This window comes from Pseudophryne corroboree, chromosome 4 (assembly GCF_028390025.1).
Source record: "Pseudophryne corroboree isolate aPseCor3 chromosome 4, aPseCor3.hap2, whole genome shotgun sequence".
NCBI classification, from domain to species: Eukaryota; Metazoa; Chordata; class Amphibia; order Anura; family Myobatrachidae; genus Pseudophryne; species Pseudophryne corroboree.
The window spans coordinates 795,773,766-795,795,331 of NC_086447.1; the positions used below are offsets into that span (position 1 = coordinate 795,773,766).

The 21,566-nt window shown below is 44.8% G+C and overlaps 1 protein-coding gene across 5 annotated transcripts in view; it reads right to left on the reverse strand.

Moving 5' to 3' along the window:
* The window catches only part of PREPL (prolyl endopeptidase like), a 180,007-nt gene that overhangs the window by 109,919 nt on the left and 48,522 nt on the right, over positions 1 to 21,566 (reverse strand). For all 5 annotated transcript variants that reach the window (XM_063918366.1, XM_063918368.1, XM_063918365.1 and 2 more), the window contains exon 8: positions 12,086 to 12,271. In XM_063918366.1, coding sequence (XP_063774436.1) covers positions 12,086 to 12,271 — 186 coding nt within the window. The remainder of the gene's footprint in view (positions 1 to 12,085; positions 12,272 to 21,566) is intronic.

Below are 21,566 nucleotides of genomic sequence, written 5' to 3' on the forward strand. Positions count from 1 at the left end.
GAAGATTTGGTAATGATGAGGCGGAGAGATTTAATGATGAATGCAGGAGGATGATTGGACTGATTGATGAGGGAGTTTCTGATTATGATGAGGGCTTATCTATGAGGCTTTGGGAAAGAATTACAAGAGTGGAAGCAAGACTGACGAAGAGAGGGTTAAGGCCAGTACTCACTGGCCGATGGCAGAGAGATGTGTGCTGAGCGAACCGCTCAGCACACATCTCTCCCGGCGCTCAGCACAGCGCGATCTGTGCTGAGCGTGCGGGGGCAGACGGGGGGGCCGCTCATTTCACCCAGCGGGTGAAGTGAGCGACCCGCTAGATTGGCCTGCATGCAGGCCAATCTAGCAGCAGCGATAGCGATGCGCGGGGCTGCGCATCGCTATCGCTGAGGGGGCTACACACGGAGCGATCGTGCTTAAAATCTAAGCAATCTAGTCAGATTGCTTAGATTTTAAGCAGCGATCGCTCCGTGAGTACCCCCCTTAACTCAGAACTACTAAGTATGAGGTTTACCCCTGAGATAGGGATTTTCCCAGTCTGCTGGCAATGGCAGGAACCCTGTTAGAGAAAATATTCAGCGGCTGTTGCACTGAAAGCTTCTCCATGTTGGGAATAGTAAGTATCAGATTTAGTTTAGGACTTAATTAAGGGAGATATTTATCAAAGCTGCGTGAGATAAAGTGGAGAGAGATAGTTCCAACCAATCAGCTTCTGTCATTTTACACGCTGTGTGTGAAAAATGACAGTAAGGAGCTGATCTGTCTCCAAGTTTTGATAAATCTCCCACTGAGTCACTATACACAGTACAATTGTTTCAAAGGCTACAACAGAGATTCTTAGGGCTGTATGAGCATCTTTACAAACTATACTCCTCATTTCTTGTACACAGATGAAGGCTATGCATCAAGTCGTGCAAAACACAATACCCCATAATGACCATGTGAAAAGTTTTGAGATTTTTGCAAATTTATTAAAAATAAAAAAAACTAAGAAATCACATGTACATAAGTATTCACAGCCTTTGCCATGAAGCTCAAAATTGAGCTCAGGTGCATCCTGTTTCCACTGATCATCCTTGAGATGTTCCTACAGCTTAATTGGAGTCCACCTGTGGTAAATTCAGTTGATTGGATATGATTTGGAAAGGCACCCACCTGTCTATACAAGGTCCCACACTTGACAGTGCATGTCTGAGCACAAACCAAGCATGAAGTCAAAGGAATTGTCTGTAGACCCCCGAGACAGGATTGTTTCGAGGCACAAATTTGGGGAAGGGTGCAGAAAAAGATCTGCTGCTTTGAAGGTCCCAATGAGCACAGTGGATGGAAGTAGTTTGGAACTACCAGGACTCTTCCTAGAGCTGGCTGGCCGGCCATCTAAACTGAGCGATCGGGGAGAAGCGCCCTAGTCAGGGAGGTGACCAAAAACACGATAGGCACTCTTGTCAGAGCTACAGCATTCCTCTGTGGAGAGAGGAAAACCTTCCAGAAGGACAATCATCTCTGCAGCAATCCACCAATAAGGCCTGTATGGTACAGTGGCCAGACGGAAGCCACTCCTTAGTAAAAATCACATGGCAGCCCGCCTTGAGTTTGCCAAAATGCACCTGAAGGACTCTCAGACCATGAGAAACAAAATTCTCTGGTCTGATGAGACAAAGATTGAACGCTTTGGCGTGAATGCGAGGCGTCATGTTTGGAGGAAACCAGGCACCGCTCATCACCAGGCCAATACCATCCCTACAGTGAAGCATGGTGGTGGCAGCTGTGGAGATGTTTTTCAGCGGCAAGAACTAGGAGACTAGTCTGGATAGAGGGAAAGATGAATGCAGCAATGTACAGAGACATCCTGGATGAAAACCTGCTCCAGAGCGCTCTTGACCTAAGACTGGGATGACGGTTCATCTTTCAGCAGGACAACGAACCTAAGCACACAGCCAAGATATCAAAGAAGTGGCTTCAGGACAACTCCATGAATTTCCTTGAGTGGCCCAGCCAGAGCCCAGACTTGAATCCGTTTGAACATCTCTGGAGAGATCTGAAAATGGCTGTGCACTGATGCTTCCCATCCAACCCGATGGAGCTTGAGAGGTGCTGCAAAGAGGAATCGGTGAAACTGCCCAAAGATAGGTCTGCCAAGCTTGTGGCATCATATTCAAAAAGACTTGAGGCTGTAATTGCTGCCAAAGGTGCATACTGCGCAAAGGCTGTGAATACTTATGTACATGTGATTTCTTATGCCCCCCCCCTCATACGTCCTAGAGGATGCTGGGGTTACATTAGAACCATGGGGTATGACGGGATCCGCAGGAGACATGGGCACTTTAAGACTTTGAAAGGGTGTGAACTGGCTCCTTCCTCTATGCCCCTCTTCCAGACTACAGTTATACTAACTGTGCCCAAGGAGACGGACATTTCGAGGAAAGAATTAATTGTTAAACTAAGGTGAGATTCATACCAGCTCACACCTCAAGCATGCCGCACAACGTGGCATTCAACAGAACACAAGCCAACGGCATGACCAATTGCAGCAACATGCTGATAATAAACGTAACACAACATGTGTGTAACCACAACTAATAACTGCAGATACAGTACACACTGGGATGGGCGCCCAGCATCCTCTACGGACTAAGAGAAAAGGATTTACCTGTAGGTATTAAAATCTTATTATTTTTTATAAATTTGCAAAAATCTCAAAAACGCCTTTTTCTCGCTGTCATTATGGGGTTGTCAGATTGTGTTTGGTCTGTGTCCCCGGAGGGGGCGCTAGTGGGTCAGTGGAGGTAGGAGGAAAGAAACGAGGAGATTGTATAACGTTCCTGCGCATGAGCGCAATGGTATTTTATTGAGCAGATGAAGTTAAACAGTAATGCAGCAGAAATAATAATAACGGATGAAAAAGTCAAACACTTGGTATTGCAACAGATAGTCTATGGAAATGGATGATAGGTGACTTGAGAAATCATATCCGGAAATATAAAACAACAGAGTGAATGTCAATGGAATGGTACTGGCTAGGAAACCAGTGCAGGGGTTTAAAACAGAGAACTAAGGCAGTAATGGAAATGGCAAACCTTTGCATAAGCAGGAGACCAACTCACAGTGCAGGTGATGAGGCACTGGCAGCAGCAAGCTGTGTCACAGGTGGAGGAAATGAACACACCTGGAGTTTAGTCTTCAACTGCAGGCTGAAGCACACAAGGTGGTGATGAGTGTGAAGCCCAATGCAGGTTGCTGGTATTGCTGAGCCTTGAAGTTCCACGGGAGTAAAGCAGAATCACCAGGAGTATAAGTTCTTTGCAGGAACTCAGGAGAGACAGGAGCTGATCCTTTCATGCAGGTAGTCAGAATGACACAAAGTCCAGGATGCCTGTGAGGTGAAACTGTAGCCTCCTATATACCCCATGGTGTGCAGGGATTGGATGGAGGAAAGGAAAGTGGGTGCGGCCACGCACCGGATTGGCCGCAGCATACTAGCTTGTTTGGAGACTGTCATGGCGGCGCCCACGCCGCGGCCTAGCGGGGACGCGGCGCGCACACGCCTGCTGGCTCAGGAGTACCCCCAGGATCCAGATGATGACCCATGGCAGGGGCATAGGTGACAGGTGACCGCAGGGAGCCAGGACGGAGTCCGCAACGGCGGACGGATGCCAGCCTGGTGAGTCGATTCCTGACAGTACCCCCTCCTTTAGGGGTGGACACCGAACACCCACGTGGTTTGGAGGGATGAGTGCTGTGGAAGACACGGACCAACCTAGGAGCATGGACATCAGATGAATACACCCAGCTTCTCTCCTCTGGGCCATAACCGAACCAATCGACCAGGTACTGGAGACGTCCATACCGGCAACGAGAGTCCAGAATTTTGTTGATCTCAAATTCCACGCCCCGCTGAGTTCGAACCTTGGGACCTGCTGGAAGAGTATTCTGAAAGCGGTTTAGGACTAGAGGTCTGAGGAGAGAAATGTGAAAGGCATTAGGAATACGAAGTGAAGGTGGTAATTTCAACTTGTAAGCCACTGGGTTGATGACACTCTCAATAGGGTAAGGACCAATAAAGCGTGGTGCGAACTTCATGGAAGGAACCCTGAGACGAAGGTTGCGGGTTGATAACCAAACCCTGTCCCCCGGTTTCAAATGGGGAACCGCACGTCTCTTACGGTCGGCATAGATCTTGTATCGACTGGAGGCTTTTTTAAGGGAAACGTGAATTCTTTTCCAAATGGAGGAAAACTGGGTCAGAGCAGTAGTGGCAGCAGGAACATCCATGTGAGGGAGTTCTTGGAATTCAGGTACTCGGGGATGTTGCCCATAGACTGCAAAAAATGGTGTCGTGTCTGTAGCAGTGTGGTAACGAAAGTTATGGGCAAACTCGGCCCATGGGAGCAGATTAAACCAATCATCCTGGGAGGATGTCACATATAGCCGTAGGAAAGTCTCCAGTTCCTGATTGACTCTCTCTGTCTGCCCATTCGTCTGAGGATGGTATGAAGACGAGAATTTCAGTTTTATCTGCATGGCAGAACAGAGGGCCCTCCAAAACCTTGCTACAAACTGTACCCCCCGATCAGATATTATTTCGGAGGGTAACCCGTGTAAACGGAAGATCTCCTGTAGGAAGATCTGGGCAAGTTTCGGGGCAGAAGGGAGACCCTGGAGAGGAACGAAATGAGCCATCTTGGAAAATCTGTCCACTACAACCCAAATAGTGTTATGTCCCTGAGAAGGTGGAAGATCAGTGATAAAGTCCATTGATAGGTGAGACCAAGGACGACTAGGGACTGATAAGGGTTGTAACTGACCTGCTGGAGACTGACGAGGAGTCTTGTGCTGCACACATTTTGGACAGGATGCCACGAAATCCTGGATGTCCACTTTCATCTTTGGCCACCAATATGACGCAGAAAGGAACTTGAATGTCTTCAGGACACCAGGATGACCAGTGAACTTGGATTGGTGGGCCCAAGCTAGCAACTTGGGACGGAGTTCTGGGGAAACAAAAGTCTTACCCGGAGGTGGAGCTGGAGAGACTTGAGAGGCAGCGAAAACCACGGGACTCAGGATGGAATGTGGCACAGAGTCAGATGTTCCCTCTTCTGATTCCATGGACCGGGATAATGCGTCGGCTTTCACATTCTGTGAACCTGGGCGGAAATGAAGCCTGAAATTAAAACGAGAGAAAAACATAGCCCACCTGGACTGGCGAGGGTTAAGGCACTGAGCTGCTTTTAGGTATAGCAGGTTCTTATGATCCGTGAAGATGTTAAACGGATGTTTGGCCCCTTCTAGGAGATATCTCCATTCCTCGAGAGCCAGTTTGATTGCCAGTAACTCTTGATCTCCCACGGAGTAGTTAGCTTCTGCAGGAAGAAACTTGCGAGAATAGAATCCACAAGGGTGGACTTTCCCATCAGATCCCTTCTGGGAGAGAACAGCTCCAACCCCAACATTAGAGGCATCTACCTCCAACTCGAACGGCCTGTTGACATCTGGCTGTGACAGCACTGGAGCAGACATAAAGGCTAGCTTGATCTTCCGGAAGGCTGCCAAGGCTTCTTCTGACCAGTTGGAATGATCTGCCCCTTTCCGAGTCAGGTTGGTAATAGGAGCGATGAGAGTGGAGAATCCTCGAATAAATTTTCTATAATAGTTGGCAAAACCCAGGAACCGCTGGATAGACTTGAGGGAGTTTGGAATGGACCAATTGGCAATGGCTTCCAATTTTGCCGGGTCCATCTGAAGATCCGATCCGGAAATTATATACCCCAGGAAGGGTATAGAGGGAACTTCGAAGGTACATTTGGATAATTTCCCGTAGAGACGGTTCTCACGAAGACGTCGGAGAACTTCACAGACTTGTAGGCGATGAGATGGAAGGTCTTGAGAAAAGATAAGAATATCATCTAAGTAAACAACGAGGTACTTATACAGGACATCACGAAAAATTTCATTCACGAAGTGTTGGAATACCGCTGGAGCATTACTCAACCCAAATGGCATTACCAGGTATTCATAATGGCCGTCACGAGTGTTGAAGGCTGTCTTCCACTCGTCACCACTCCGGATTCTGATGAGATTATAGGCACCGCGGAGATCTAACTTGGTGAAGATGCGAGCCCCCTTAACTCTATCAAACAGTTCGGTAATGAGTGGTAAAGGATAACTATTCTTGACGGTAATGTCGTTGAGACCCCGATAGTCAATGCATGGACGCAGTCCTCCATCCTTCTTTTTGACAAAGAAGAAACCTGCGCCAGCGGGTGATGATGACGGACGGATGAATCCTTTCTGAAGATTCTCTCTAATGTAGTTACTCATCGCCTCTGTTTCAGGAACAGACAAAGGATAGGTGCGCCCCCTGGGTGGCTTCTTGCCAGGAAGGAGATCAATGGGACAATCCCATTCCCTATGGGGCGGCAGGATATCAGCAGCTTTTTCGCAGAAGACGTCTGCGAAGTCTTGATAAACTGCTGGGAGGCTTAGCTGTGACTTCACTTCGGTGGACTTAAGAGGACACACTTGGGCTAAGCAGGAATGATGACAGTGTGAACCCCATGAGGTAAGCTGCAACGTTGTCCAGTCGAACTGTGGGTTATGTAGCTGGAGCCAAGGCATGCCCAAGACAATCTCCTGGGTGGCTTGAGGAATGACCAGGAACTTGATAATTTCTGAATGGAGAAATCCAACTCCCAGAACCACTGGGGTAGTTTGATGTGAAATGTTCCCTTTGGAGATTCTACTACCATCCACAGCAGTGATGTATACAGGACAAGAAAGTTCACAGGTAGACAGGCAAAATTTGTTTACCGCAGCTTGGGTGATAAAATTACCTGCAGCACCGCAGTCCACTAATGCTGACGCAGACTGGAGCCCAACGGAAGTTTCTAGCGTCACTGGAATAATGAGATCTTGTTGAGAAGGAGCTTGACTGAATGATCCTAACTTGACTCCTCCCTTACAAGTCAGGATCTGGCGTTTCCCGAACGCATCGTGCAGGAGTTAATCTGATGACCCGCAGCAGCACAGTATAGGCAGAGCCTCTCTCGTATTCTCCTTGCCCGTTCCTCAGGGGTTAGGCGGGACCTATTTACCTGCATAGGCTCGTCAGAAGAAGAAGGAGGCTGGAACTGTACAGGGGGTATGAACCTTATTCTGCGAGGCTCACTCCGAGCGCGTTCATTATTGCGTTCGCGGATGCGAGAGTCCAGCTTTATACACAGGGAGATCAAGTCAGACAGTTGAACAGGAATGTCACGGGTTGCCAGTTCGTCCTTGATCCGATCCGAAAGTCCGTGCCAGAAGGTTGCTACCAGAGCTTGGTTGTTCCATTGGACCTCTGCAGCCAACGTCTGGAACTGGATGACATACTGTCCCATGCTTCGGTTACCTTGACGAATTTGGATCAGGTCTGCCGAAGCTGATGTTGCACGACCAGGCTCGTCAAAGATCCGTCTAAAGGTTGACACGAAGTCAGAGTAGTTATTGATCAGGGGGTCAGCACGTTCCCACAGAGGAGACACCCAATTCAAAGCAGATCCAGAAAGTAAGGAAATGATGTAGGCAACCTTGGACCTTGGTGTAGGAAAGTTATGTGGCAATAACTCAAACTGTATTTCGCACTGGTTAAGGAACCCGCGACATAATTTAGGACTGCCATCATATTTGCTCGGCACGGGCAGGTGCAGACGTGACACTGGAGCTGATGCAGCCGACACAGAAGAACTTACAGCACTGGCAGGTGCTGGGGTAACAGTAGGTGAGAGTACACTTGGCAGGGACTGCTGCAGTGTATCCAATCGGGAGGACATCCCTTGTAGAAAGTGAAGCATCTGCTGCTGCGCAACCTCTTGACCATCCAGACGGGAGACCAGATTTTGCAAGGCCTCTGACCCCACACTCCGTCCACCATCCGAGTCCATCGATCCTGGACTTACTGTCAGATTGTGTTTGGTCTGTGTCCCCGGAGGGGGCGCTAGTGGGTCAGTGGAGGTAGGAGGAAAGAAACGAGGAGATTGTATAACGTTCCTGCGCATGAGCGCAATGGTATTTTATTGAGCAGATGAAGTTAAACAGTAATGCAGCAGAAATAATAATAACGGATGAAAAAGTCAAACACTTGGTATTGCAACAGATAGTCTATGGAAATGGATGATAGGTGACTTGAGAAATCATATCCGGAAATATAAAACAACAGAGTGAATGTCAATGGAATGGTACTGGCTAGGAAACCAGTGCAGGGGTTTAAAACAGAGAACTAAGGCAGTAATGGAAATGGCAAACCTTTGCATAAGCAGGAGACCAACTCACAGTGCAGGTGATGAGGCACTGGCAGCAGCAAGCTGTGTCACAGGTGGAGGAAATGAACACACCTGGAGTTTAGTCTTCAACTGCAGGCTGAAGCACACAAGGTGGTGATGAGTGTGAAGCCCAATGCAGGTTGCTGGTATTGCTGAGCCTTGAAGTTCCACGGGAGTAAAGCAGAATCACCAGGAGTATAAGTTCTTTGCAGGAACTCAGGAGAGACAGGAGCTGATCCTTTCATGCAGGTAGTCAGAATGACACAAAGTCCAGGATGCCTGTGAGGTGAAACTGTAGCCTCCTATATACCCCATGGTGTGCAGGGATTGGATGGAGGAAAGGAAAGTGGGTGCGGCCACGCACCGGATTGGCCGCAGCATACTAGCTTGTTTGGAGACTGTCATGGCGGCGCCCACGCCGCGGCCTAGCGGGGACGCGGCGCGCACACGCCTGCTGGCTCAGGAGTACCCCCAGGATCCAGATGATGACCCATGGCAGGGGCATAGGTGACAGGTGACCGCAGGGAGCCAGGACGGAGTCCGCAACGGCGGACGGATGCCAGCCTGGTGAGTCGATTCCTGACAGGGGTATTGGGTGTAGAATTTTGAGGGAAAAAATGAATTCCAGTCTGGAACTAGGCTGTAACATAACAAAATGTGGAAAAAGTGAAGTGCTGTGAGAACTTTCCGGATGCACTGTATGAACGTCGTTTGGGTTAATGTTGACCAGTCAATTGAGTACCATGCTGCTAGCACTATAGAAATTATGCTAGACTTCTATCCAACACCTTAAGCAGAATGAAACAATCTGTGAAGCTCCAGCTAGTGACAAAACTTAAAAACTTTGTTGGTCGGGCATGCTGAGATTTGTAGTTCCATAACAACTAAAAGTGATACCAGCTCCTTTTGTTACAGAGGAGGCAGATTTTTGCTGTTAACAGTGCTGCAGAAGAAAGCCACTCAAAAAAATAATAATTTCATCCATTTCACATATTAAAAATTGAAAGTAAGATCCCCTTCCATTTATAGTTTCTAAAGCCAAAAAACAAAAGATTACATCTGCTACAGGGAGACCCAGCTTACACTATATCCCAATCTTTTAAAATGATCATGAATATATCAAAAGTTAATCTACAATTGACAACTATGATTGTGGTACACAAAAATGCTTTTAGGGGGTATAATAAGGTTTCTGAAGAATTCCATTTTTGTTAAGTAACATTATATTTAGCAAATAATTCTATTCAGTCCTGTTATTTCCCCCTCTCTATCTCTGATTATACTCCCTTGGCCAACTTGCTCCTGTAATCTAGACAGTTTGATTCCAGCTAGCGATCTTGTACTACAGGTTGGCTCTTTAGCATTTAGTCACTCGAAATTGGTGCCTTGAATTGGAGAGCTAAAGAAAAACCATTGAGCAATACAATAACCCCTTTCTTGGCACATGTACACTTGGTGGTTTGTAGCTATTATGTGTGGGATTCTCAATGTAGGAAGGAAAGAAAGAAAAAAAAGAAAAGAAAAAGAAATCAGTATTCATTCTCTGCAAGCCGCTGAAAGGCCAGAACTACTATTCTCCTCTCCTAAACATAACAATTCAACAGAACACAGCAAAAAATTAGTGACTGCACCGCTGCAAACACTTTCACGATTTGATTACATTCTATTCCTTTCATCTCAGGCATCATCGCTATTTTTTATTTTTTTGAAATGCAGAGGGAGGGAAAGAACTGGGTGAGGCGAAGAAAAGAGGAGACGTGAGACCCACAAATAAGTGGCCATGTGAGATGAAGACAGATTTTGAATGGCTGCTTCACTCCACAGCCCCCAGGGAGGTGAAATTTACAGCAAATCTGCCGAACCGACCAGAAAATTACATTTTAGAAAATTAAATCCCAGCTCTTTTATGATCAGACAATTCTAACAGAAAAAAATACATATGAAATTGCTACTATTTCAGCACATCTGGTCTTTCATAACAAGTGCAGATACTTAGGTTGTATTGTCTGACCCCCACGGCCACTTCCCCTAACCTATCTGAACTCCCACCATTGTCTATACATACTGTATATATTTATTATATCCATAGCTCGCTTTCTTTATATAGAAAATCTTAAATGAAAACACTCATGCTTCTAGGGGTAAAACATGACGAATGAACTGGCACTCATCAAGGGGAAGATGTATCAAACATTCTGAAACAGAGAAGCTGCCCATACAGAAGCAACCAATCAGCTTCCAGCTATCATTTATCAATTACTTTCTATTAAATGATAGGTGGAAGCTGATTGATTACTGTGGGCAAGTTTTATAACGTTGTATATAAATCCCCCTCACTCAAATAGATGGAAATTAAACAAGGCAGACATAGTAATGTTCTAGTGTTCAATAGAATTCCATTCATCTTCCTTTATGAGTGGCAGTACTTCAGTATCTCCACAAGGAGTGTTACTATGTGGCTGAGCAATGGAAGAGGCACTGGGGCACCACACACAGCTGTTTTGACTGGAGTAGTATCCATCCGGTGGCTGAGCTGTTCATTAACAGTGACTGCAGAGGAGGTCGTCCGTCTCCATTGAGTCTCGCGGGATGGTGAGGTTAAATCCTGCGAGACACTGGGCGTGAGCAGGCAGCGTCTGCTGATCCGGCGTGCTGGTCCTACCTAGGCTGCTGCTCCATGACAGTCCAGGTGTAGGTGTGTGTGTGTAGGTGTAGGTGTGTGTGTGTGTGTGTGTCTTAATCTGGCCCTGTAATACTTGGGGATGTGTACAGCCAAACATCGCAGAGGCACATTTCTGAAAATTTAGTATAAGTGAATAGAAAGAACTTGGTCATTCTCTGCTGTGTAGTATTTCACAAAGACTATTTATATTGAGACACTGATTAGTCAAGGACCTCCTCAAATTACCAATAAAACACAACAAGAGGTTGGCAGTACGCTGAACGCAGGAAAGAAGCCAGCATTTTAGGATACATGACCACCTGTCTATCATACGGATGTCTGAAGTTAAGCAAAAGTTGCAGCCTGATGTAATCTGGATTAAATATGACGACAGACCATCTGTGTCCTTGATGCAACATTGTCAATGAAATTTCAGGACATCTCACTCAAGCCGACTAGATCATAAAGGTATTCTATTCCTCCGTCAGTAGCAAGCAAAAATAACCCAGAACACCACCAGAAACACAGACAAGTCCATACATCAAGCACTGCACCAGTCAATACACTACGCAGAAAAATAAAACCGAAGAATCTTAAAAAGACAAACTACAAACTATTTGTTGAAGAAATGTAAGAATAAGAAAGCAGAAAATAATAACAGCTGCTAGCAGGGTTGTGACTTTAAAGAGACCATCAGCTAAACAGGAGACTATGGCTGCCAGGGCATGCAGGCAATAGTAGTTCCACAGCAGCTGGACAGCCATAGGTTACCTACATCTGTTCTAAAAGATACAATTAGAGACAAAGTACATGCACATTAAATAACTACTACAGACTATGGAGTCTATTCATGAAGCAGTAAAAAAAAAAGTTGAGAAGTGAACCAGTGGAGAAGTTGCCCATGGCAACCAATCAGCTGCTACGTATAATTTTAAAGAATGCATTTGATAAATGTTACTTTAAAGCTGATTGGTTGCCATGGGCAACTTCGCCACTGGCCTGCTTCGCCACTTTTTTTCATTGCTTCATGAATAGACCACTATAAGGATAATCTGTAATTCAACAGTGACTGGGTAACACATTCCATATTACGTATGATTTGCGTCAGGGAATACAAATGTACCTTCAGAGAGTGGATAACTGACTCGCTGGAGAGGGAAGTCACGTCCATATACAGTTCATTGTGGTGTCTCAAAAACACTGCACAGTGATCCTTTAACATCTCCATGTCCAGCAGTCGGGATTCTGCTTGCATCTGATAAATAGGTTTCCAGTGCTGTATACCACTATTTAGAGGAGCCTTCACTAACTGCACCAGAGAGAATTGATGGGAACAGCAGGTTAGCAATAAGGCTCCAAAAATGTATTGATTACCCCTCACAATACAAAACTATCAATCCAGTGACAATCAATGGTTAAAAAACATAGATCAAAATCTCAGACTGACCTGAACGTATTGACCTTGATGCAAAAATGTTTTAAGAAAAGTAAAAAATTGGTGGGACCCATCCCAAGCCATTATCATTGCTTCCAGTCAATAAAATATAGAATAGGACCATTACCATTCTCACAATAGCGACAAATGGACTTAGATAACTTTGAATTGAATTAGACATCATTCATGGCTGATAATTCATAAGAAATAATAAAGTTGGTGTTTGCAAAGAGAATGGAATAACACCGTAAAGCCACAATATATTCAAAACATAATGCTGACAATTAAATACAATTTAACAAAAAAAGTTTATAATATGGATTAAAATGGTAATGGCAATAAAACTCAGATGCGTTGCCAGTAAGCGCTATATCAAGCATAGCTTTATCTCGGCCCCACCCCACTGTACTTACCCTGTGCCAGACCAGCGTTGCGGGGTTCTCCAGTCACAGTTGTGGCAGTGAGAGCCATTGTCAGGGAGGGCCTCCGCCCAGGACACAAGAATACACTTTCAGTTATTTATTGATCAAAATTAACCAACATTAAATGCCTTGGAAAATATATATGGACATCTCAAATTCACTAAGTAGTGTGGCCCCCTTGAGCAAAAATTACGTAAAAGAAAAATGTTTACAATAGTTGTTGATCAGTCCCACACATCTGGAGGCATACTGGCTAATTTTTCCTTGGAGAACTTATACAATTCATGGATTTTGGCGTTTTTGCATTATTTTTTTAATCATGAACCCGCTTCATGTCCTGCCACAACGTTTTCTATTGCAGTCTGGACTTTGATTTGGCACGCAAACTGTCTCCTGTTGTCTGGCTGAAAGACTGCACTGCTGTTGATCTTCAGTTCAAGGACAGTTTATTCTGACATTGGGCCTAATTCAGACCTGATTGTTCTCTAATGGGCAAAATCATGTGCACTGCAGGAGGGTGGGGGGCAGATATAACATATGCAGAGAGAGTTAGATTTGGGTGGGTTATTTTGTTTCTGTGCATTGTAAATACTGGCTGCAATTTAGATTTCAGTTTGAACACACCCCACTCAACTCTAACACTCTTTGCATGTTATATCTGCCCCGCCTGCAGTGCACATGGTTTTGCCCATTAGATATCAATGTTGCTGCTGTGATTTCTGAATTAGGCCCATTCTCTGGTAGAATTTGCAGGTACAATCCACAATTCATAGTTCACCAATGATGGTAAGATGCCTTCGTCATTTGGCGGCAAAACTGCCGCCAAATGAGCTGGGAAATTAACTCCATGGTCCACTTGGGCTTTGTGTTGCATCAACCTGAAGCCAGAGTAAACAGAGTGCTGAAACGGCAATGGCCTAAATTATAGCCCCATGAGTTTCATACTCAGAAGCCTCCAGTTAGCAGATGCTTTTGGTACTGTATGTAAGATTCCAGATTTACTATCCATGAAGTGAGCTATAGAACCATCCGCCTTAGGCGGAAAGTTCTTCTCGAACGTATCCTCATTAGGGAGAGGCTAAATAGAGTGCAATCTGTCCTGAAATCTGGTCCTCCAAACAAAGCAGAAGAGGGAAGGAGCTCATCTGTTTTATATTTTTGTCTTAAAAAATGAACTAGTTGCGGTCTCTCTTTTTGGTGGACTTGTCAAACTAACCCTCCAGTCAGAGGCAGCCCTACAAAACACCCATCATCCTGCTCCCAGGGGAGTGAATGAGACTTTAGTACTTGGCTCCTTGCTTCTTCCCCTTACTGCACTTCCACTCTGGCATGCAGTCTGGTGCCAGTCCTTACCCAGCAGCTGAAGGTGCGGGATTCCAGCCACCAGTGATGGACATGGTTGGGTGTGCTCTGCCAATGTGAGTGGGCTGTATGCAGGAAAAGGTGCTGATCATGGAACATACAATTAAGGGATGTCACACAGTAAAAATAAAATTAAGGAAAATAAAATAAAGTGTAAACCATAGGCTGCCAAAGAAGAAGCACCTAACACCAACAGGCTCTTATGTATGTAAGGATGCAGGCTCCTAAAATCTGCACTCTATGCCCAGTGTATCCAGTGTCCCACAAAAAATCTCACTAATATATCAGGATTTTGGTACTTACCGATAAATCCCTTTCTCCGATTCCACAGGGGCCACTGGAGCGTAGTTACAATGGGGAAATAGTAGGCAGTAATTGGGAGCTGGCACTTTAAAACTCTAACACTGTGGCTAGCTCCTCCCCTACTATCTCCCCTCCAAGCCAGTCTACGTAAAACTGTGCCCGAGGAGAGCTGGAGTAACAAAACCTTAAGGTAGAGGAGGTTAATGACGCCCTGTAAACCAGGATAACACAAACTAAACCTGGAACAGAACCTAACAAAAAGCAGGTTAACCTGAACTGAACAAGCAGGCACCTAGTGATCTACAAATCTTTAAGCAAAAAACAAGGAGGAAACAGCGCTGGGCGGGCGTCCAGTGGCCCCTGTGGAATCGGAGAAAGGGATTTATCGGTAAGTACCAAAATCCTGATTTCTCCTTCATCCACTAGGGGCCACTGGAGCGTAGTTACAATGGGGACGTCCCAGAGCTCCCAAAACGGGTGGGAGAGCGCTGAGAGAGCCTTGTAAAACCGCTCAGCCAAACTGTGATGCAGAGGCCGCAAAAGTGTCAAACTTGTAGAATTTGACCAACGTATGTCGGCCCGACCAGGTAGCCGCCCAACATAAAGTATCCATGGAGACCCCACGGGCAGTCGCCCACGAAGGTCCCACAACGCGCATAGAGTGCGCTGAAATGGAAAACGGAGGCTCCCGAGCAACCGCTAATAAGACTGTCTGATGGTCAGATGTATCCAACTGCCCATGTTATGCTGGGACCCCGGCTATTTAGTACGGGAGCATCGTACAGAACAAAGAAGAAAACACTTCGTCGAATAGCCGAAAACCTCTGTAGAGAGAGTTGGTGAGCCCTGACAACATTCAAAGAGGGCCGAAAACTCAAGTGCCAGATTTATGTGAAAAACAGACATCCCCCCTGGAAGAAACGACTGCTGAGTCTGAAACTCAGCCGTAACCCTAGTCGAAAAGGGGGAGTTGCCAATAGAGTACTCCCTGAAAGAGAGCCCGAACTTACGGCCGCCAGGCTAATTTCTTACATTTCCTAAAATTCAGGCCAACGTAGTCTGAAGCGCAGCTGAGTAAACAGAAAACCAAAGATGACAGCTGAATGGTAAATCAAAAGGGGAAAACCCCTATTATCCACACTATGCCCCCTAAAGCTTCCCCAAAGTGGCAAAAGCGAGAAGAGGTAACAGGCTTCCGAAATCGGGGCCCAGTAGGCATAACCGAACTAGGGAACTTCTCCCTTCTGAGGTCTCATGAACAGTCACGCCGTTAAACGAAACCAGTGTAAGATTGAATAAAGAAAAAGGACCCTGTTGAAGTAGACAGTCCTGCAGAGGTAGGAGCCAAGGCTCCTCTACTGACAACAGGTGCAGGCTGGATCTGTAAGTCATGCGCGGCCAAACCGGAGCCACCGGGAGGACTAGCGCGCATTCTCCCCTCCTGTTTTACCGAAAGTGAGGTAGATAAAAGAAAAGAAGGCAAGATAGACTAACCAGAAACTCGAAGGAGCCCTGAGGGCATCCTCTGCTATTGCCGCCAGAGCTCACGTCCGAGAGTAGTAAAGGGTTAAAGAATCAGTCAGAACGCCCTGAGGTCGGTCCGGGATCTCCGCCAACAGCGGACCAGCTAACAAAACTCCGGGAAATGTCCCCTCACCCGGGAGTCTGACCTGGCGGCTTGACCTGGAAAGAAGATTGTTGTCCTTCGCTCAGAGGGGAATGTAGGCGACCACTCATCGTGTCGCAACCTGACTGAAGAAAGAGAGTACCTGGTCCCGAAGAAGGAAAAAAATCCTCTGACGGACCGAGTTGAGAACCGTTTACGAGGAGCATAAAGTGGACCGTGTCGAACCAGAAGCTCCTGGATCCTCCGGATATTCCGAAGCAACCTAATCTGTAGAGTGGGATTCCAGCAGTAGATTGTCCAATTAGGGAACAAACGTCACTCCCTGCCCTTGAAAAAGAGGTATTCAGTGATCTTCCTAACCCTGTGGGAGTGGAAGAGCGACCGAATGGAAAGGACTGACCGTGAAAATGAGTATCCTGTAATGCGAATATGAGAAAAGCACGATGAGGAAACCCAACGGAGTTCAGTAAACAGGCATCCTTGAAGACAAGGGACGCGTAAAACCCCCTTTCTTCCAACTAGCAATCACAGACTGAAAAGATTCTAAGGCCAGAATAGGCCTGGCCGAGCTATCTGGCTTTGGCACGGGAAAAGAAAACAAAGGCCTGAGAAATGCCCAGATTCAAATGATATGTGAAAAACAGGGATCAACACCCTTTGTGGTTAGAAACATCTGGAGCGCCGCCTGCAGTATGACTGTCTTGTCATCGTAAACCGGCTGACCCATGCCGAGGGACCCCTGAGACGGTTGGACTCCCAAATCGAGTCTGTAACCGCCCAAGCCTTCCCAGTGTGTTGGATGACCTAAAACAGACTGGACTGAGGATGCTGAACCTCTGCTTCAGCCTGCTACCATGAGATGAGATCCCTTAGCGACGGAGATACCGCCCCTGACCTGGAGTCGGAAGCCTGAAAGGGCAGGGAAAGATCTAAAGGAAAGACCGGTAAAAGATCCGTCTTGGAGCTGGAGCAGCAGTAGGGGAAAGAAAAATGGACTTACCCCCAATGGTTCGAGAAATCATGCAGGAAGTTCCTTCCCCTGAACCCGCTGCCCCTTAGGATTCCCTGTTCACCTGTCACTGGCGCAGCCCCAGAGGTCGTCGGGTTAAGACAGCCCAAGCGAAAATGCAGGTTCCGAGTATACAGATGTGGAGACCTCAAAAGAATATAAAGCAGAATCGTGATTTTGATCTGTCCCAAAGCATCAGTTGATCCTGATGCGAATTATCCAGTAACCTAGAGGACAATTGTTCCACAACCTACCTGCTCTGGATAAGGTCGAACCCCTGCTGTCGCATAGGACTCACAGATGGATCCCTCAGCAAGGCTGCCCCAGGAAAAACGTCAGCCTGTTGGACCGATGATACATTGAGGGGTATACCCTGGAGAGGTCTGATATCGTTTCCTGCTATCTGCGGGAAAAGGATAGGCAAACAAACATTGTTCGATACCTGAAATAGTGAATTCGGATGTTTCCCGGCCGCCTACCGGAGCATGCCCAGCTCATTCGAAACTGAACAAGTCGCTGTCATTTCTTCCTTGGCGTCAAACCCCGAGGGACCTGAAGTGACCCACTTCTTTACCTGCAGCACCAGACGAACTGCTGCACAATACGCCTCAATATCCTGAGATACTGGTTCAGACTCCACCGAAACATAATCAGTATCTCCTGTAACATGGAGGTTAGCAAGCTCCTTTTAGAAACCTGAAAACGTGCAGTCGGATGTCTCCAGGACCCAGAGACACTGGTTCGGACTCCACCGAAAACAGACATCCTCAGTATCCCGGACATCCATTGCCTCCTTCGAGAGAGGTCTGTCATCCGCAGCGTCGTGTAACACTGAGGTTAGCAACCTCCTTTTATAAACCTGGGGAGAAGAAATGACGGACGGGGTCTCTGGTAACGGTGATCTTACCTGCATAAGCTGAGCTGTTCAAACAGGAACGTCCTGCAGCTGCATTGAGGGATAATTAGATGGCTCCACCGCACAATCTACACATAACAGGGAATTCTCTGTCCTGGGTGTTACGTTTAATTAAACGAAAAGATAAAAAGACAGGTTAAAGAAGTGTAACCCTCTATAAACTCTGCACTATAACGTGCAGTGATAGGCACATATCCCTTAAAGTTGGTGTTTGATGGAATTCCATCTGTGTTCAGATGTCCCCGCTATAAGCGTACCGAGCCACTGCAGCTATTTGGCTGACACCACACACATTCCCCCAAATTACACACAGTATTATTACCAAGTGAATCAAAGGAGTAATAAAGGGGTGACAACACCCGCCCTGTATGTAGAGTACTGCTAATTTAGTAAGCTCCGCTGGTTGCCCAAAATGGCGGGCAGCCTGTGAGTAAAGCCGGGGGGAAAAATCAATGTGGCAGGGTGAAGATATGTGGGACGTGAACCCAGGTCTGTGTTATTATAATAAATGTCGGTGGAGCTTGTAGTTCTATATTATTGTAAAAATTCAGTGAGCCTAACTGTGCCCTGATAAAGAGCAGTAGTGAGCTGGCTCCATATTCTATAAACAGGGGACTCCGTGCTGAATTAACAGCCATAGCCCCCCTGACAAAGGGGCACTGACCTGAGCGTTAGGTTTAAGCCCCCCCCCACTATGGCGCCTAATTTTAAAATAGACGGCGCTAGTTGAATATATATGCATATAGAGATATAATCCAATAATATATATATATATATATATATATATATATATATATATATAAAGCAAACTCTATAAAATATAATATACATACAAGTTATATATATATATATATATATATATATATATATATATGTATATATATATATATACACATACATATACATACCGTACAACATTTATATATATCATATATATATATATATATATATATATATATATATATAAAGGAATTGGTGACAATAAGCGCCCAAGAGTGTGATTTATATAACAAGGTGAGTATAAATGAAGGTATCAAGGGTGGGTATATTGAAACCAGTTAGAATAACTTATCTGAAAACCAGAGAAGCTAATTTCAGGCGATGCTTCTTGGATGCTTAATACATGTTGAAAAAAAGAAGAGCAAACATAGTGTGTACTATTTTGTACAATATCAAAGTATAACACTGACAATAAAACACTTAGGCTTAATTAGGGAAATAGCATATTCCCAAGTATGTAATCAGTATATAGCCTAGGCAGTGTATATATAAAAACTTAAATTATTTAATACAAAAAATGACATAAAAATACATAAAGATGCATAAAAATATGTGAATAGCTGTATCATGCGTACAGGATGAAAGATTATATCTAGCTTATCTGTCCATAAATAACTGGAATGCATGCGTACAGAATTCAGAGTGATAAAATGGCTTATCTGTCCATAAGAGGAAGTGTCAGCAGGTAATCCCAACGCGTTTCGTCCGTCTTCAGCAGGACTTCATCAAGGGAATAGACAAACAGAGCAGGCATGCTTTATTTATACCCTGCTTGGGCAATTTATGATGACATCACTTCCTGTGATGTCATGTACTGAAATATTATTGTAGAATTAAAAAGGGGATTTTAATTGCACTCAAAAAGTGACAATATGTAATAGTGAGGTGGAGAGATAGAAGGAAGAAAGAACTAGGAAGAACGAGGTGGAGAAGTGACTTAAAACGCCAAAGAAGCGTCCGGAATTTACTGTGGAACGCATGCGTCATTTCCGCGTATGGCACAGACGTAACTTCCGGTCGGCGTATTCCGATTGAAATCGGTCTAGACAATAAAGTGACCAGGGTTATTTGTGTGTGGCCTCATTAAGAAGATGTGTAGGGATGAAGAACTAGGCTGATTAGTGATTATAGGTGACCGTAGAAGATGTGGTGATCCGTCTTAGTTTGGCGGTCACGTGACTTACGATATATCACGGAAGTAAGTGTGTGGAACGCAAACAAATGACGTAACTTCCGCTAAAGCCGGAGTTACGGACGGAATCGTCAGAAATTAATATACATATGGGCACTTGGGAGTATAAACTACAAGGCCAAAAGTGAGAAGTGATATTACTGAATATTTGTGATCCGTCGTGTGGCATCCATTAAAACTGTGTGTTGAACACAATAAAGTAACATATCTTCCGCTAAAGAACGGAAATACGGGGGAAAAGAAAGATATATTAAACATAATGTTCCCTTTATAATGTTTAATATATCTTTCTTTTATTTTTTTCTTATATTTCTTTCTTTTATGCCCCATAGAAGCAAAGAAACTAGTCACTGGCATGTGCTACAAGCAACCGGATATTAGCGTACATGACGAGGAACAACTCTTACAGCAAATTGAGATAACTGCGGGAATGTGGGACATCCTAGTGTTAGGGGATTTTAACTATCCTTATATAAATTGGGGTAACGATTCATGTATAAAAACTAGGAGCAGCAGGTTCTTAAATACATTAAAGGATCAATACTTGACTCAATTAGTCGAGGACCCAACTAGAAGTAAAACAATTCTGGACCTAGTTATTACCAATAATGTGGACATTATATCAAACACTAAAGACCTTGGGAAACAGTGACCACTATATGATCACATTCGACATCGGTTTCAAGAAACATAGCTATAAGGGAACAACTAAAATATTTAACTTTAGAAAAGCTAACTTCAATACGAAGAGACAGGCACTAAACGACATTGACTGGGAAGTTTTGTTTCATGGTAAAGACACAAAGGAAATGTGGGAGGCTTTAAAAGGGATGATTGATAGCAATATTCACAAATTCATTCCCATGAGCAGTAAACGCAGGAATACTAAACACAAACTAATGTGGCTTAATAAGGAAGTCAAAGAAGCAATGGCTAAAAAGACGCGTGCTTTCAAAAGATTTAAATCTAATGGAGGGGAGGAGTCATTCAAGTATTACAAGGAATGCAATAAAATATGCAAAAAAGCAATAAGGGCAGCTAAAATAGTAAACGAAAAGCAAATTGCTACATAGAGTAAAACCAATCCTAAAAAGTTTTATAAATACATAAACAGTAAAAGGTTAAAGAAGGAGAACGTAGGCCCAATAAAAGATAAATTGGGAGCTTTGATAAACAATAGTAAAATAAAAGTGGAAATACTGAACAACTTTTTCCCCTCGGTATTCACCAGGGAGGATCAGACGGTGAGAGTAGTGCATAACGATAGTGAAGATAATGAATCTTGGCTTGATGCTTCTTTTTTTTTTTTAAATATATATTTATTGAATTTTTTTTCCAAATATACATAAGTAAATGCGAACAAGTCATCAAACTTGGAAATACAGAATACAATGTCTATACATAAATGTACAAAGACATATCCGTCTAATGCAAAACATTGTGACAAATCAGAGGAAAACTGGTGAAATATGAAATCTCTACAGAGAGACAGGCAACTGGCTGATATCTACTGGAAATATTCCTAGTCCACTTAAGGGACGATAAACCATAATTCACC